This window comes from Narcine bancroftii, chromosome 14 (assembly GCF_036971445.1).
Source record: "Narcine bancroftii isolate sNarBan1 chromosome 14, sNarBan1.hap1, whole genome shotgun sequence".
NCBI classification, from domain to species: domain Eukaryota; kingdom Metazoa; phylum Chordata; class Chondrichthyes; order Torpediniformes; family Narcinidae; genus Narcine; species Narcine bancroftii.
The window spans coordinates 24,424,299-24,442,641 of NC_091482.1; the positions used below are offsets into that span (position 1 = coordinate 24,424,299).

Consider the following 18,343-nt stretch of genomic DNA (forward strand, 5'->3'; position numbering starts at 1 on the left):
CCTGTCCCGCATCGAACTTGTCAGCCACAAACGAGCCTGCAGCTGACGTGGACTTTTTACCCCCTCCATAAATCTTCGTCCGCGAAGCCAAGCCAAAGAAGATAAAGTACAAAAGATGAGACCTCATGATTCAGCTGTCCAAAGCACTGGTGAGATCTTATTTGGAGTACTATGTGCAATTCTGGTCATCCAGCTATAGGAAGGACATCAATATCTCAGCAGAGGTGATTCACCAGGTTGTTACTTGGTCTGAAGGGGTTGGTTTTAAGGAGTTAGATTGGCTGAGTCTTCTAAAGGGCAGCACAGTTAGCGTTACAGCACCAGCAAATGGGACCAGGGTTTGGATCCCGCACTGTCTGTAAGGAGTATGCATGTTCTCCATGTCTGCGTGGGTTTTCTCTGGTTTCCTCCCACAATTTGAAACATACTGGTGGGGGGGGGAAGGTTAATTGGGTGTAATTGGGCAATGCAGACTCACGGGCCATGTTACCGTGCTGTATGTCTAAATTTAAATCTACATTTATAAAATTTAACTTTAGTGTGGGAGGTGAAGAGTCACTCTGTCATGATAGGCACAGATAAAGTGAATGCTTACAGTCTTTCCTAGAACTAGATGGCAGAGGTTTAAGATGGGAGGGGAAAGATCCAAGGGGCAATGCATTCAATCAGTGGGTGTCCCATATCTGGAATGAGCTGTCAGAAATAACAGTGGAAGTGAACACAATTACAATATTCAAAATACATTAGAATAGATTCATGGGCAGAAAGGGCTGGGAAAGATTAAGGACCAAATGCAGGCAAATGGGACTAGCCACAATACCAAATTGGCTAGAATGAATGAGTTGGGCTAAAGGGCCTGTTCTGTGTTGTAGGACTATGACACGATTAATATTCCAGCAGACGCAATTGAGCAGTCTAATTTAATCAGATGCATCAACAATACAGGTTTAGAAATACAGAAGAGAGATTGGGGATGCAGCTCAGGTTAGAACTACCTGCATAATGGACACTTCTGCCAGTAGGTTGAATATTTAACCCTGCATCAGTAACTGACATCTTTACTATCTGTAATACGTGATGTTGCAACTAACCATTCCTTTTTGGGCAGCTCCTTCCAGACAGTGATCTCTAACAAAATGGGAAACGTGTACCAAGATTTTGTGAATGCAGGTTGTTACAAATCACACCCCAACCTGAATGGCTGCTTCATCAGTGGAGAATGGCCTTCATTCCTTTAAATGACATTCTGAACAGAAGCCGAAGCAGCTCAAGCCATAATATCATCAATATGTCAGCAAGATAGCCAGAAAGGTCAGTTAAAAGAAATTGGAATACACATGAAGTTAATGTTAAACTAGTGTGCAGTAATCTGAGCTGCAATCACGCATTTCATGTGCTTCACTTGTGAAATTTCCCATTGCATAAACTGGAGCCAAAATCAGCGCGTCTACTGCCAGGAGTTCTGTCTCCCCGACAGCAGGAATAGCTGCACATCCACCATGAAATGCCTATACATCAATGGTAATGGGATAGAACCGCCTTCCCCTCTCAATGTGGGGGTTGCCCACACCATGGACGTGCAATTGTGCAGGGAGCTTGGAGCTCATACAGTCACTACTCTGGGATCACGCAGAATCACTAAAGTACCCCTCACCTATGATGGAGACAAGTCATTTTTGAGAAGCAATTTATATCAGAAATGTATATGGTTGCAGTGGAGAATGGCAGAAGGGTTAATGTGATTGGCATCAATGTAACGAGCATCAGCATTTGCTTCCAATAGCCACACAATGATATTGCAATTCACTAGGCAGCTTTGGCTTTCAGACACTTCATTAACTGGACATTGCAGAAGGCAAGTTGCTCTTGCAGACTACAGGCTTCAAATCCTGTGCACAAAATATGAATGAAGCAAGGAGGCTGACTGCCCTCCCCCCCGCTCTCCTGTCGCAATCTCCATTCACACCAGTCATGCGATCCCCAGATGCGTTGTTAACCACGCTCCCCTTGTGTGCAGCTCGTGCTCTCACACTGCAGGAGAGCCAGGACTGCAGCAGCTGCCTTGCTTTGTTCTAACAGCTGAACCCCACATCCTTTCAGCTCACTCACGGCAACTGCAGTCTATCAGCAGGTGGTGATTACAACACATCCTCTTTATCCTTCCCATCCGAGAAATATTTGTGCAGGAGATAATGACATCTCATCAGCCGTAAATAAAACTGAAGGTTTGTGTGTCTGATTCAGCCTCACTGCAGCAAACTGCACAAGTTCGTACTATACTTAGCTGCTAGTATCAACCTATGCAATTTTAAAAAATGACAGATTCACAATTTATTGTCATGAATAAATCACAAAGTTCGTTGTTTTGAGGTAGCATCACATTCGTATAAACTGCCATACAAATGATAAAAATACTGCATGGAAAGTCAAAGTGAGGCCGTGTCTTTGGTTCACTGATCATTCAGGAATCTGACGGCAGCAGGGAAGAAGCCGTCCTTGTGCCGCTGAGTGCACATCTTTAGGCTCCTGGACCATTTTCCCCGATGGTAGCAGAGTCGAGAGGCCATGGCCTGGGTGGTGGGAGGTCCTTTTTTTTTTAAAAGACACCGCCTCTTGCAAACGTCATTGTTGGAGTGAAGACTGGCGCCCATGATGTCGCAGGACGGGTTTACAAACTTGAGGTTTTTTCCCCAATGAAATATGGACAATTCTGTGCAGCTCAGCACCAAACATTTCAGCCCCACCACGAGCCCAGCTTTAGTTTCCCAATCATGAAAAGCCCCATCATTTTGTTGACATATTCTTTGATCGAGAAACAAAGAGCCAGTCAGTCAGCACAGGTGAATCAACAGACGTAAGACAGAGGTTACAAGCACCCCGATTCCTACCAACAGATGCTGCACACAAAATATGACCAGCCAAAGAAACTTGCTACCTCGCATTTACTTCTGCTAACTAAATGTTCCTGATGGGTTCATCTCGCTCCCTCACCCTCTGCATGCGCCTCTGGATGATGACCCAACAGGTCTACCATTCTTTATTACAACCCGAAGATGGGTAAACCCTCAGTGGAATGGATAACCAGCAAATATTCCCTCTCTACCCCCTCCAAAATCTATCATTATTATAACTAGTGAAAATGTTACTTGTTGAGATTTTTCCTGGATTTCTCAGTCTCAGGACATTCACCAAGGCAGAGCAAAGGTCTTGGATCTGAACAGGCCCAGCAATGACTAATCTCACTGATCATGAATTACAAATAGGCTTGTCCAGTGTTTAATCATTTTGACCAAGCAACTGATGATGCAGTAGCTAATGTAACATTTCTTTCCAAAGACCAGTGTGAAGTCAGGAGTGTCTGAGATGATTAACACTCCCTGGCTATTGGCCAAACACCTAGACCTGATGCTATGAAGCTTAACATTTGGGCTTGCTCACATTAGGCTGCATTCATCCTAACCACAAATTGCAGATTCCCATCCCAAAACTTTAGTCCTACCGTACACACGGGCACTAATCATTTTCATGCCTTTAAATTTAAGGCAGTGTTGTTAATATTCTGCCTGAAATGCCCACTCTTGAAGCTAACCAACAAATCGTTAGATTTTCATGGGCGTGTAACCAAGTCTAGCATCTGAAATCAAATAGCTACACACAATCTCTACCCTATACTCCAGACAATTCCACATCTTGTATTGCAATGAAGGCATAAATAGGTGAAAAGTAAATCTGAAGATCCAAATATTGTAAGGTTAAGTCATCTAAGTACTTGCCAGATTGTTCATGAGCAGGTATAATGCTGGGAGATTTTCAAGTTTCAAGATTAACTAGATTGGAAATAATTATATGTTTAGGCATTTTTTTTAAAAAGATGAAAGCAATGAAAGGATTTTGGATTCCCAACCAAAAGAAAAAGATGATCTGCCTTTTAACTACAGTAGATTGCAAAGATAGTCTACCCCCAGTAGATACTCTTCACTCTAAACAAGCCATTTTAATCAAGATTGCCATTTCAGATTGGCACTCCTCTGCCTTCCAAACTTTCAGTATTAAAATTTATTTTATTCATCTTAAAAAGTTGATCTTCTTGTTTAATTCACGCTTCCTGCTTCTACTTCCTTCACTGCCTTCCACGTCCTCATTCTTCTCCCTTTTGATCACCATTCCTTCCTCACTTTTTCACAAGCATTCCCTCTCCCCGCATTTACAGTTCTCCATTCACACAGTCCACCCTCCCCTTGTTAAGCATTCTGCCTATCACACCATCCCTTGGCATTCATTTGTTTCCACCCATGACTGTGGATCGCATACTCATTGCAGGGATCCCTAACGAATGGATACATCAGCAACTTGGTATTTTGATGTTGTGAGCAGTGCAAAGAGCAGAGAAAAGTGTCCAGCTCAGTTGCTGTCCTGGGTGGATGGGAAGGTTGCTTGTGTAGTTTTCTGACAATGAAACTTTGGATGGATCACCATAACTTTGATGTGAAAGTATTTGACGAGAACAAGACCAGAGTTTTTAAAACTTCAAATGTTAAACTTCAACTGCGACTGCAGTTGATAATGTGTCAAATTTCATGCTTTGGACCAGGTTACATAATAGATCAAGTTAATTAGAAGTAAAACATTAAAGAAAAATAAAACATTACATTTTGTTCCTCAAATTTGGGGGGGGGGGGGGAAGGGTCTTGGTGGGACAGTGCACAAGGCCATGGATGGACAGGCCAGTGTGGGAGTGTGCCACAGTATTGAAATGGTTGGTCAATGGGAGGTCTCTGTCACAGGTGCAGATGGAGTGAACGTGCTCAGTGAAGCCACCTCCCAATTTTCACCTAGTATCTCCGATACAGAGAAGGCCACAAAGGGTTTTGCTAAAGAACTCGAGCTCTAAACATCGATTCAGTAATTTTACCTTTGCTTTATAAAGGACGCTCCTTGACCTGCTGAGTTTCTCCAGCTCTGTGTGATTTTTAGATCCTTTAATGAGCCTGACTGAGCCCCAAACCTAAAAAAATGTATAGTCATGGAAAGTCTGCTCACTCTGCAGGACACTGGGGAGACCACACCAAGACCAGGACCACCGTACCCAGCCCCACTGGAGAAACCACACAAAAACCCACGACTGCTTCACTGAGAATCCATCCTGACTGGGGAAACACAAGTCACAGGACTCTGCTTCACTACTTATCCATATCCAAGATCTGGGACTGCTTCACCAAGTACCCAGCCCCACTAGGGAGATCACACCAAGACTAAGACCACCAAGTACCCAGCCCCACTGGGAAGACCACACCAAGACCAGGACCACCAAGTACCCAGCCTCACTGGGGAGACCACACCAAGACCAGGACCACCAAGTGTCTATCCCCACTGGGGAGACCACACCAAGACCAGGACCACCAAGTACCCAGCCACACTGGGGAGACCACACCAAGACCAGGACCACCAAGTACCCAGCCCCACTGGGGAGACCACACGAGGATGCAGGTCTGCTTTACCAAGTGTCCACACCAAGACCCAGGATTGCCTCACCAAATATCCATCTCCACAGGGAAGAACACACCAGGACCCACAACTGCTTCACAGAGTGTTCCTCTCTACGTGGTGAGATCACACAAAGACCAGGACAGCTTCACCTTGTTTCAATTCGCAAGTCAAGGTCATTAAGTAACCACAAATTCCACCTTCAGTGCCTTTACAACTGAATCCATTGGAGCAAATGCCAATAAATCAACCAGAACATCCTCAAAATCTTGTTAGAATCTCTGGTAAAACTAATCCTTACTTTCATCCGGGTTTGGTGCAGCAAGAATCGCACTGTGTTTCCGTTTCACCTCTTCCACATTCTCAGAGATCTTGTCTATGAATTGTCGAATTTCTTCAACCTGTCAATTATAAAAGATCAGAGAATTTAGAAACATTTTCCTTCAACTGCTCACTGGACATCATCACATAAATGACAGCTAATTTGCATTTAGGGCACTGACAGTGTAACGTAATAAAACAAGGACTCAACAATAATTCATGCAGGCCATTCTAGCTACTGTGGTGTTGTCAATTATGCAGATCTTTGAAGTCAAATAAGAGGACAAAGACTGGTCATTAAATTAGATAACGACAGACAATTTCTCTGAAGCAACTCCCCGTACTTCTCATCTTTTTCAAAAAGGAACTGTCCGTTTTGGCTCCGATCTGGATTTTATGACTGACTGGCTTCATTAGTTGAAAAATTAGATGTACAAAGTACCTCCTGTACCTTCACATTTTCACCGTAATGAGTTACTACCCACCCTCCCCCCTCCCACGATATTAATCGTGGAGCCTTCGTTATTATTCTTTAAATCTTTTCACTTTGAAATATTTTTAGATGCATAATTAACAAGTTATATAACATTGCCTCTCTCTGTGCTCGAAGTGATTCTTGGCAGAGTATCAGAAATCTCTGTACATATTCTGGAGTTGTGCTCAATGTAAAGCTACTTTTTTTTTCCTGGAGTCTCATATGCAACTTGTTTCCCATTTCCTATTTATTTATTCTACTTGTAATTTCATATTCACTCAACCAAATGCCTCTATTTGCTCCTCTGAATCAAAAATTTTTGTCTTGAGCGGGTCATGAAATTCATCGTTTTGCGGCAGCTTCACTGTGGAAACTGGTTTAAACCACCTTCCAAATAAAATAGTGCAAAAAAAAAAGAAAATATCAAAGTAAGGCAGGGTCTGTGATTCATTATTCATTCAGGAATCCGAAGGCAGCAGGGAAGAGATCGTCCATGTGCCACTGGGTGCTCGTCTTCAGGCTCCTGTACATTTTTCCTGATGGTAGCAGGGTGAAGAGGGTGTGGCCTGGGTGGAGGGGGAAGAGAGGCTGCTTTCTTAAGACACTGCCTCTTGTAGATGTCCTCGATGGAGTGAAGGCTGGTGCCCGTGATGTCGCAGGCCAAGTTAACAACCCTGTGGAGTTTTTCTTCCCCTGAGAGTACCAGACAGTGATGCAATCAGTCAGAAAGCTCTCCACAATACACCTGTAGAAGTTTTAGAGTCATCGATGACTGAATCTCCTCAAAATCCTCAAATTATAGCTGCTGGGGAAACTTCTTTATGATTGTATCAACAGAGGTTCCAGGACAGAATCTTGGAGATATTAACACACAGGAATTTGACATTGTTGACCCTTCCACTGCTGGTCCCTCAATGAGGACTGGTTTAGGTTCTCCTGACTTCCACAATTATCTCTTTGGTTTTGCCAACACTGAGTGCAAGGTTGTTGTTCTAACACTACTTAACTAGCTGATCTCTCTCCGTACGCTTCCTCATTGCCGTCTGTGATTCTGCTGACAACTGTGGTACCATTGGCAAATTTGTAGATAGCATTTGAATTGTAACTAGCCACACACTCCTGGGTGTAGAGCAGAAGGCCAAGCATGGATCCTTGAGATGAGACTTTGTTGATTGTCAGTGAGAAGGAGATATCATTTCCAATTCATACCTAATGGGGTCTTCTGATGAGGAAGTCATAGATCTTGTTTCAGGTGGGGGGGGGGGGGGGCAGCAAAGGCCCAGGGTTTGGAGTTTCTTGACCAGCACTGAGGGAATAATATTGTTGTAGGCTGAGCTGTAGTTGATGAAGAGCAGCCACATGTACGAGTTACTGTTTTCTTCGTGATCTAGAGCCAAGTCGAGAGCCAGTGGTATGGAACGATTGTGAGGATAGGTGAATTGCAATGGTTTCAGTCCTTAGGTATGTATTATTTCTGGCTATGATCAACCTCTCAAAGCATTTCATCACAGTTGATGTGAGTGCAACTGACGATAGTCATTGAGGCAGCTCACTCCGCTCTTCTTAGGCACCAAGATGATTGATACCTTTTTGAAGCAGGTGGAATTTTCTGACTGCCGCCGTGAGAGATTGAAAATGTCTGTGAACACACCAGCAAGTTAGTTTGCACAGATTTTCAGAATCTTTCCAAGTACACCATCAGGGCCTGACACCCTTTTGAATGATGTTCTGATCTCAGCTTCCACAGATACCACAGGTTCCTCAGCCTTTGCAGGGATTCTCACAGGTTTTCCTTCTTAAAGTAGGCACAGAAGGTGTTCAGCTTATCACGTAATGAAGCATCACACCATTATGGAACCTTCATTGAATTTGTTTAGGCATCTTTGCTGTTCAGGCTTCATTGCAATCATCTAAAAAAAGTCAACCCTGCTTATTGGCTATAAATTACCCTTAGAGTAGATTAATCACAAAAAGAATTCAAAATGGAGTTGATAGGCATGTGGGAAAGATACAGGGAAATACTGAAAGAATGAAACTGATAGGGATTCCTCTACTGGAAGGTGGTAAGTCCCAATGGCCACCTTCTGTATTGTTCCAGGTGGAATTAAGGTCTGGGATAAGATCCACATGAGATCTCTGGTTGGGTGGGCCAGCAGTGTGTGCTGCAATGAGGAACTCCATGTGAATTCATCTGGAATCCCTTTCATCCCTCTGTAGGATGTCCTGTCATGTTCTCCTGATGGAATGCAGGTTTGCAGCTACAATCAGTGGTGCTCAAGGGACCATGTGGCTCCTCCTGCTCCCATTTCACATGCAACCTGGAGTTACTGGCCGTGGACACAGGACACTCAGCCCACTGGGTCCATGCTCACCATCAAATCCCCATCTCCTCCCACTCTACCTGAACAATAAAGGAAGCTTGTAGCGGCCAATGGACAAAAAAAAAATTATTCACATGTCCATTTGATTATCTAGTGGGGAGAGGTGCGTGAATCAGAATCGATTAGAGCCATCAAAACCAAACCGGATCCATAGCAAAAGGGCAGGGCTGCATGCAACGGGAACGTCACACAGCAGGCTGGCGTGGACTCGTCCAGCCAATGCCTCTACGATGATTGCATGACACAGGCAAATGGAAGAAGTCATCATATTGCCGGTGAGCTATGAACCTCTACTTGTGTGACATTGCTTATGCCTTTTCTCGTTCACTGCAAGCCAGGCAAACACCTTCCCCACGTGCCAACTTAACTTTATTCGCAAGATCAAGGAGATTTATAAATTGGAAGAGAAACAAATGGGGAGATCCATGAAGCTCCCTCTATATTACCTGGGAGGCAGCAACGGCTAGACTGAGTAAAGGTCCCTCTGAATATAACTACAGCCTCAGTAATGTGGATGTTTCCCTGAGAGAGACCACCAACCCTTATCCCCTGATAGTGATTCAATTATGGATTTAGAATGCATGGAGGTGAAGCAGGAAAGGAATTTAACTAAAGTTAGATTGACAAATAGCAATGGTGAGAACGAAACTGTCAGACGGCCACGAGAAAATATCTGGTTTACTTGTGGGAGCAGATTCTTCCTTCTCAGAAAAAGTCTGCCACCCTTAACTGGTCTAGTCAATCTGTTAGTCCTGCATCAATATGGTTTTTTTGGAACCTACCCTTGATATAGCCAAATGCTCAAAAATGCTCATCTGGTCATTGAAAAATAATCGAAGGACACGGAGTGAAATTATCTGAAAGTTCAGTCAAAACCTTCACTTGTTTTGGAATTGCAAGGTTAAGGGCTCTATGGGGATATGGACTCAGAAGTGGAGGTAAAGCAGGCTGCTGGGACAATCCAGTGGCTGCTTTACTCTATAGTTAATCAATACTGCAGCTAAACCAGAGTTCTTTTGACCGATCAATACCAGGCAGCTGTGCCATCTAACTTGCGATGTGTATAATTGTAAGTGTTTCGCAGGTTGATGCATTCATTGATGAAGTAATGCATGCTAATTAAGCAACAACAAAAAAAAAATCAATTTAAAAGATAGCAAAAGTTGACCAAGAAACTGCCATCTGGTTTGTTATGGCCTTGAGGGAAAGCATTTTGCTGTCCTGTCTCTTTTGGTTTTACCAATACAGGTAAACCACCCCCTCTCCCCCCCGCTTTACGAAACTAGAGCATTCCTATGAAAATCTTTCGTAAGCCAAAATGGCGTAAAGCGAAGACCCTTTCACAATTATTGATGGCTACTTTTGTAAAAGCAAAAACCCATTCAAATCCTTTCGTAAAAGCGAACATAGGTTTCATAAAGTGAGTATTCGCAAAATGGGGTATACCTGTATAAAAATCCAGCAATGACGTGTATTAAGCATCCAACCATCCATCCATTCAGTAGTTTCAAAAGGCGAAGCAATCTAAAACGAGATGGACTATCCTGCACTGCCTGAGGCAAAGGACACAACAAAGGCCTACACAAAATAATTAACCTTGCAAAATTTTCTCCAATTTCTGGGGACCAACATTTAGCTGAACTGTTGCAGTATAACCAGAGCATGACACCAGCATGCTCACAAAAAAAACCATTAACACGTGATATTCCTCCTCACTGACCCAAGCTGTCCTGTCTAATTGGGATATACTACCTCAAGTGAAAGTTGAATTACAGGATGGATGAGGAAGCTTTAGAGAAAGTGTAGTAGAGGCTCCCAAGATGTTGCCTGTTGGGCAAACTTTGGATTTGTTTTCTCTAAAGTGCTAGAAATCAAGAGGAAATGGGATTGAAGTTTGTAAAACCATGAGATAGCCAGCCTTTTGGCCAGGATGGTAATTACAAATACTGTACTAGAGGACAAAGCCTTAAGGAGAGAGGGCAAAAGTTCAGAGGAGATGTGCAAGGCAACTTTTTTTTTTGTTTACACAAAGTGGTAGATGCCTTGGCACGCTGCCAGGGGATCTAAGTCTACAAAATTATGAGGGGAAAAGATGGGGTAAATATAAATATGCTTGTTCCACTGAGAGCAGGAGCAACACAGCAGTTAGCACAGCGCTTTTACAGCACCAACCAATGGGACCAGGGTTTGAATCCCATGCTGTCTATAAGGACTTTGTATGTTCTCCCTGTGTCTACATGGGCTTTCCCCTGAGGCTACAGTTTCATCCCACCGCTCAAAATGTACCAAGGGTACAGACACGTCGGTCAAAATGGCTTGTTACCATGCTATATATCCAAATTTAAATTTAAGAACTGGAGGACATGGGTGAAGGGTAAAAGGTGAAATGTTTAAGGGGAACTTCTTCACTACGATAATGGTGAGAGTGTGGAACAAGCTGCCAGCGGAAGTGGTGAGTGTGGGTTCGAAATTGCATTTAAGAGAGATTGGATAGGTGCATTGTTGGGAGGGCTATGGTCCAAATGCAGGCGCATGGGATTAGGCAGAATAAACTGATCAGCATGGACGAGATGGGTGGAAGGTCCTGTTTCTGCGATGCAGTGTTCTATCGTTCTGTGGATGGAGGGAGTGTGATGGATACAGATACAATTGTGATGGGAAGAGGTTTTAGACAGGCACAATAACATGCTGGAAATGAGAGATGAGGATCATGTATAGGTAGATGGAAGGAGTTTAATTTTGCATTGTACAGATGGACCAAAGGGTCTGCTCTTTGCCAGTATGTGGCAGTAAAATGAAAGGGAATTATCCACATGAACTCAAAATCTTGTAAAGTCTCAACATCAGGACAAAAAAATAACTTTCTGATAATATGCAGACTGCTCAAGTAGTCAGGGTCATAGGGCGCGGATCAGATCTCATCCACACCAAACAAGTTAGCATTCTGGTCCACATTTGTTCTACTCGAGTCGATGAATGGCACCTCTTCTTGTTTGAACATTTTACTTTGAAGACCAAAATTTGCAGGATTATACCTTTAAGATGTACATCGCCAGGAGTAACTCAATGATACCTCTACTGACATACTATTCAGTCCTAAATGACACAGTTGCTGAAACCCTGATGCAACCTTAGCTAATCCACACAAGGCAGTTGAAAATAGTCATAATGGTGTTATATTGTGAGGCATTATTATTTAAGCGGATGGATTCTGAATTTTACTAACTCAAAACAAGGAGCCCATGAGACATAAATGGCAGCAAAATGTATTACTCCAAATCTACAACATCATGGCGTGCATGACTTGTATAATTCTTTATTAAGATTTGATTCAATATCTGGAAAAATAAATGAAGAAAAAAACAATGTGTACCAGATATACTAGTGTAATAGCCGACCCCTTGTGAAAGTTGACCCTCCCTTTTTTTGATCCAACTGCCTGCCCATTGGAGCTCCCAACGCCCGACCACAAACCCTTGCCCCGGCCGCCCGCCCGCCAGAGCTCCCAACACCCCGACTGTGGATCCTCAGCCAGACCATCCCTCAACCAGAGCTCCCGAAGCCCTGACCATGGATCTTCACCTTGGCCACCTACCCACCAGAGCTTCTGATCCCCCGACTGCGGATCCTCACATCAGCTGCTACCCACCTGAGCTCCAGACGCCCCGAATACGGACTTACCACTTGGTCCCAGTCATCCGAGCCCTCAACATCTTGAACAATACAGCTACTTACCACAGTCAAAAGTGGTGTCCGTGTAAAAGTCGACCCCCCCCCCGCACCCAAATTTGACCCGAAAAGTTGATGCCCAAAACTTGACTATTACACAAGTATGTAAGATATCTAATAGTGAGTTGCCAGCTTGGTGCAGTTACAACAATTTGTGCAAAGCAGAGCAAGCAGAATACTAAAATTGGAGCTGAACGTGTCCACGGTAAAACACAAATGTCTGCAGATACCGTGGTTGAAGTAAAAACACAATGCTGGAGAAACTCAACAGGTCAAACAGTGTCCTTTATATAGCAAAGATAAAGATATTTAAGCTGCTGTGCACTTCTTCCCTTATCCATCTATTTACCTCCTACCTTTGGGATTGTGCTGCCCCTCCCCCCCACCACCTTGTTCAGACCCTTCTCTTTCCCTTGGTCTTCTTTCCCTTCACTCTCCATCCCCTTCTCTCTCTATTCACCTAGCCATCCCTCCTCCCCCACACTGCTGTGCTCTCCCTCCCTTCTCCGACCTTTGGAACCGTGCTCCTTCCTCCTCACCCCCCCACCACCATTTTGTTCAAGTGCTTCCCAACTTTTATCCATACCTTGATGAAGGGCTCAAGCCTGAAACGTTGGTTATGCATCTTTATCTTTGCTATATAAAGACCTGCGGAGTTTCTCCGGCATTGTTTTTTTTAAAAAAACCTTGCCCACAACAGTATGTCAGATCAAATATCTGCTCAGTTCCCAAATCCAATCAAGAATTGCAGTGGAAAACTACTTCAGTGGAATGAGACACCACTATTCAGATCCTCACTCCCCTAAAAGATGGTGGAGCTCTGCCTGCAAGTGGAAAAGCTAAAGATGAAATGTTTCCTGTCAGAAGTACCAACTAATGATCTGTCTCAGCTTCCTCCCATGATCCCTGCTGTCATCAAAGGGAGCTTTCGGCCAATTTTACTTTCAAAAACACAGCCAAGTACACTGGGCACAACAAAGGTTGTAGGGCTGACAAGGTAACAGCTCTGACAACTTGTTCTCGACCCAATCATTGTTTAAATTAGCTATTTCACTAAAGTTACAATGCATTACAATTCTTACAACTTATTTTGCTGAGGTACATTCCTTCCATACGTGTCAATGAGTTGGACAAATGCTTGGAAAATGATCGAGGTTCACCGAGGATTCTAAAAACATTGTAATGTAAATTCTCAGCTGCAAAAAGACATCAATGTGGGCACCAAACTGACAAATCAATTAAAGCAGTGGAGGACAAACAAGGAAATAAATGGTAAGATGTATTGTGGAATCGACATCCACAGATCTCTGTAGGTAGAAGGGCAGGGAGATAGATGGTTAAGATGGCATTGAGAATTTTTGTATTTATTAGCTAGCTGACAGGACATGGGGGTCACAGTAGAAATTCATAAAACTCTAGTTAGGCTATCATTAAATATGCTGTACAGTTTTGGTTTTACATTACATTGGAAAAGGCAAAGTAAAATGTTCTTGGATCATTTTAATTATAAGAAACTGGCAAGGCTGATACAATTTTCTTGCGGGGTGTGGGTAGACAGAGGGAACAGGTAACTGAGATTTATAGAATTCTAAAAGGGCTTTGAACAGAAAGAGCGAGTTTCCCTTTGAAGAGAGGGAACCATGGGATGTTCACTGTCAGTTAGTGACTGCTACTCAAGATGTCACATCTTCAGACTGCGTTGGATGAAAGAACAGAATTTCTGAGCTGACACGGGCGTAACTTTACTTGATAGCAAGGTAGATTCTGACTGAGGATTCTGGTGAAAAATTACAATTGGAGATGGAGAAGAAGAAGCTCCACGAAGAGGAACCACACTGGACAGAAAGGAAGATGGTTATATACACGATGGTGCCCATGAGCCCCATCCTAGAACAATGCTGCAGGACCTTCAGCCATTTAAGAGGAGGCATAGATAGGGTAGATGGCCAGTATTTTTCACCCCATGGTAAGGGAATCAAAAACAAGAGGGCATAGATGTTGAAGAGGAAGGGAATCCAAGGGAAAGTTTTAAAAAAATAGAAACAGAATGGTTAATATTAGGAATGTACCACCAGAGGAGGTCCATTGAGACACGCATTTAAATAGACAATGAATAGAAGGATATGGATTTAATGCAGGTTAACAGGATTAGTCAGTGATTTCACCCAGAGGGTAGCCTGGATCTGAAACAAGCTACCAGAAGAAACTATAGAAGCTGGTGCAATTATGACATTCAACAGATATTTAGATGGATTCATGAAAAGATTTAGAAGGATATGGCCCAAGTGCAGGCAAGTTGGACTAGCCCAGAATGCTAACTTGATCATTGTGGACGATTGGACTGAAGGGCCTATTTTGTATTGTACGTCACTATGACTCCAGGGTTAAAATGGTCAACATGGTCATTATGGGCCCATTTCAGTGCTGTTTAACGTTGATACTCGCCCATTCACTTATAACTGCATGGTATCCAGTTTTATTGGCAGATAATTTACAGATAATGTAGCAGTCCATCCAAGCACTAACCGTTTTCAAACCACATACGAGCAAGACAACTGTAACTTGTGCAGTATTTGTTAGTACCACTAAGTATTGCAGCACATAGCCAACTGCTCTCTGGTTTGTGATGACTTTGTTTAATGCAAGATTTGCCAGGAGCCTGCCGGTCTTTGTAAATAAAGAACTCGCGTTGTCCTGGCTCTCTGTAAGCCTGCTTATAAATGAAGTATTTTGTAAAACAGCATTTGTTTTTTTTTTACAAAAAAAGGTTGAGAAACATATGGAGACTATTTTCACCCAGAAATCCTAAAAGGGCTCAACCAGGTATACTTGACATTCAACAGAATAATAATCACTGAATCCCCACCATCAACCTGGGAAATGCCTACAAACTCAGCTCATAAAAGTGCATCACACTTTAAAGCAGCAATGTGCACCATGTACTCACTCAAGAGTTCTTGGACAGCACCACCCAAACCATGACGTCTTGGTCAAAATAATCTGGATGACACCATCTGTGAATTCCACTCTTAAGTCATATACCATCAACTTGAAAATATATTATTTGTTAACTACTTTGAGGATTTATCAAATCTTCCAAGTGCCTGTCCATTTCTGGAAAGAGACAAAAAGTTCGTCTAGTTCCATATCAGAACCTAGAAATTCCCCTCCAGCTGGTGGCATCTGTGCCATACATCTGCAGCAGTACAGCGGTGCCAGTTCTCCACAAACTTCTCAAAGGCAAATAGATGATTAGAAAAATGGTGTCTTTGTTGACAGTACCTTTCACCCACACACAAAACTAAAGAGGGATGGCTCCAATTCTGAGAATGCAAGTAGGGACCAGATACAAATGTAATCACGAGGAGTAGAACTGGTGACAGTGATTCAAAGGGCTGCAGTGGCTGGAGTGTTGAATTATCCAGTTGTGTGCAAGGTGGATTCTTGCTGCATCACATGACACAGATCGAGAAATCCGTCACTGCCAGACAGGTTTGCTGCAGTGCTGTGTGGCGCAGCCTTGGGGTGGCATCAAGATTAATCTGAGAAGGTCTCAGTTATGGAGCGGATTTAAAAATGCACCATGAGATAAAAATCCAAGTAGCTGGATGTTTTACTCTGCTCTTTAATTAACCAATAATTCTGTACCGAGACGACCAGGCGAATAAACGTGGACACGCAATTGGGAGTACTATAAATCAAAGCAGGCTGCAGCTTGTACAATATAATCTGTACTAAGGAACATTGTAATACTGTACCTCACTGCAATGCATAAAATTTAAGAGCTTGTAGAGAACATGCCGAGAGGCTGTTTTTCCTGGCTAGAGAATTCAGATTCAGACTCCACACAAGGCTGTGGAAATCTGAATTCTTTACTCTGGAGTTATATCAATACTTTCTTGCTACATATATTGAAAACTACTGATGAATATTAGAGGGTATCAGGGGATTCAAGAATTGGGTAAGAAAGATAAAATTGAAGGACGGCCATAAACTTATGGATAAGAGAACCACTCGCGCTACTATTTGTGTTCCTTGGCTTTATCTTATGCAGTTGTTATTTAAAAGAAATATCATCCCCAGCCTGCTCCAGCTGGGAACAGAGGTTATGTTCTCCACATTACAGTAATTCAGAAGTTCTCTTCACTTTCACACCTCAAAAAGCTTTACCCAGCATCTTGTACATTATCCTTCTTGATACCCAACATTACACTGACATGGGATCACTCAATGCAATAGCCCATTATGCTTACCAAGGCATCAGTATAATTTCCTTTACTACACTGTCTGCACATTAGAATGTTTCAATTTGTTTACATTAAATGTGAATTCATAATAATTTTGCCTCACACTGATTGTGCAGTAGTATATTTTATAGAAAAATTGGGATTTTAATCATTTGTTGGCTGGAGGGGGGTCTACGTGCGATTATTTAATGACCAAGAAGAAATATTTAGACCAAGTTCAATATCACCAAAAGGCTTAATGAATATGATCATATACCGGCTCACTCTATACCTTATTTAGCAAATACACAAAACTGCTGGAGGCACTCAGCACGTTCCACAGGGTCATATAATCAAGCTATATAACCAATGTTTCGGGCCCAAGCCCTTCACCAAGGTATGAGCTGAAAGCAAAAACCTGAATAAAAAGGTTGGGGGAGGAGAGAAGAAGGGACAGGGAGAGGAGAACAGGCCAACAGTGAAGAGGTCATGGACAGGAGGGCAGGGAAGAAAAGCTGAGAAATTATCAGAAGGGGGTAGAACTGTGGATGCAGAACTAGAAGGAGTTGTACATCTTTGCCCCTTATGGACGCTGCAGGACCTGCTGAGTTTCTCCAGCACTTTTGGGTATTTACTATAATCCTATTACTATAATCCCAAAAGTCCTGCAAATATTCTGTGTTTTAAAATGTGTGTCTGGCCTCGGCCTCGGCAGAGCAAAGCAGGCGGAGGCCCTGGTCGGGGCAGAAAGAAGGAGGCGGCGGCCCCGGTCCGGGCAGAAGCGAGGGGGAGGCGGTAGCCCTGGCCTCCGGAGAGTAAAGCAGGTGGAGGCCTCGACCTACCTCAGAGGTAGTTAGAGAACCCAATTAAACTTACCTAGGCCATGTCCACAGGTGATTTGCGACCAGGCATGGTCCAACCTAGGAGGGGAGGCAGGCCCCTCCAGCCCGCGTAAGAAACCTGCATAGGAGAAGGCCACTCCGATATAAAATCTATGACCCAAGGACCTCGCTGCCACGTCCCAGCTTGCTTGGCCACGGCACACGAACCATGGGTGTAAAGGGTGGGGCCAGTACGGCGCACACTGCACTCCACCTAAAAGCTCCTTTGCGCAGGCCCGAGACATGTCTACGTCCTCCCACTCCACGTCCTCCCCCTCAAAAGATGCTCACAAACTCAAGCTAGCATGCTGGAACATCAGAACCATGCTAGACAAGGCTGACAGCCACCGACCTGAACGTCGGTCTGCCCTCATCGCACATGAACTCCTCAGACTTGACATCGACATAGCCCCTTTCAGTGAAGTCCGCCTTGCAGATGTAGGCAGCCTCAAAGAACGCGGAATGGGCTACACACTCTACTGGTCTGGCAAGCCTATGGATGAACGATGCCTATCTGGCGTAGGCTTCATGGTCAAGAACTCCATTGCCTCCAAACTCGAAAACCTCCCGACAGGCCACTCGGACCGGATCATGACCATGCGACTCCCCCTTCAAAACAAGCATCGCATCACCCTCATCAGTGTCTATGCTCCAACCCTCCAGGCAGAACCAGCAGAAAAGGACAAGTTCTACACTGATCTGCGCAACCTCATTTAACGTACCCCGACAGCCGACAAGGTTGTCATCCTTGGCGACTTCAACGCTCGCGTCAGCAAAGACTCAGAAACCTGGCCAGGAATCCTGGGCAAGCATGGTGTCAGCAAGTGCAACGACAATGGGCACCTC

The 18,343-nt window shown here is 43.7% G+C and overlaps 1 protein-coding gene across 4 annotated transcripts in view; it reads right to left on the reverse strand.

Annotated features, from left to right (window-relative positions):
- Nucleotides 1–18,343, reverse strand: part of LOC138749255 (syntaxin-1A-like) — a 323,823-nt gene that overhangs the window by 174,436 nt on the left and 131,044 nt on the right. For all 4 annotated transcript variants that reach the window (XM_069910420.1, XM_069910418.1, XM_069910421.1 and 1 more), the window contains exon 3: nt 5,786–5,885. In XM_069910420.1, coding sequence (XP_069766521.1) covers nt 5,786–5,885 — 100 coding nt within the window. The remainder of the gene's footprint in view (nt 1–5,785; nt 5,886–18,343) is intronic.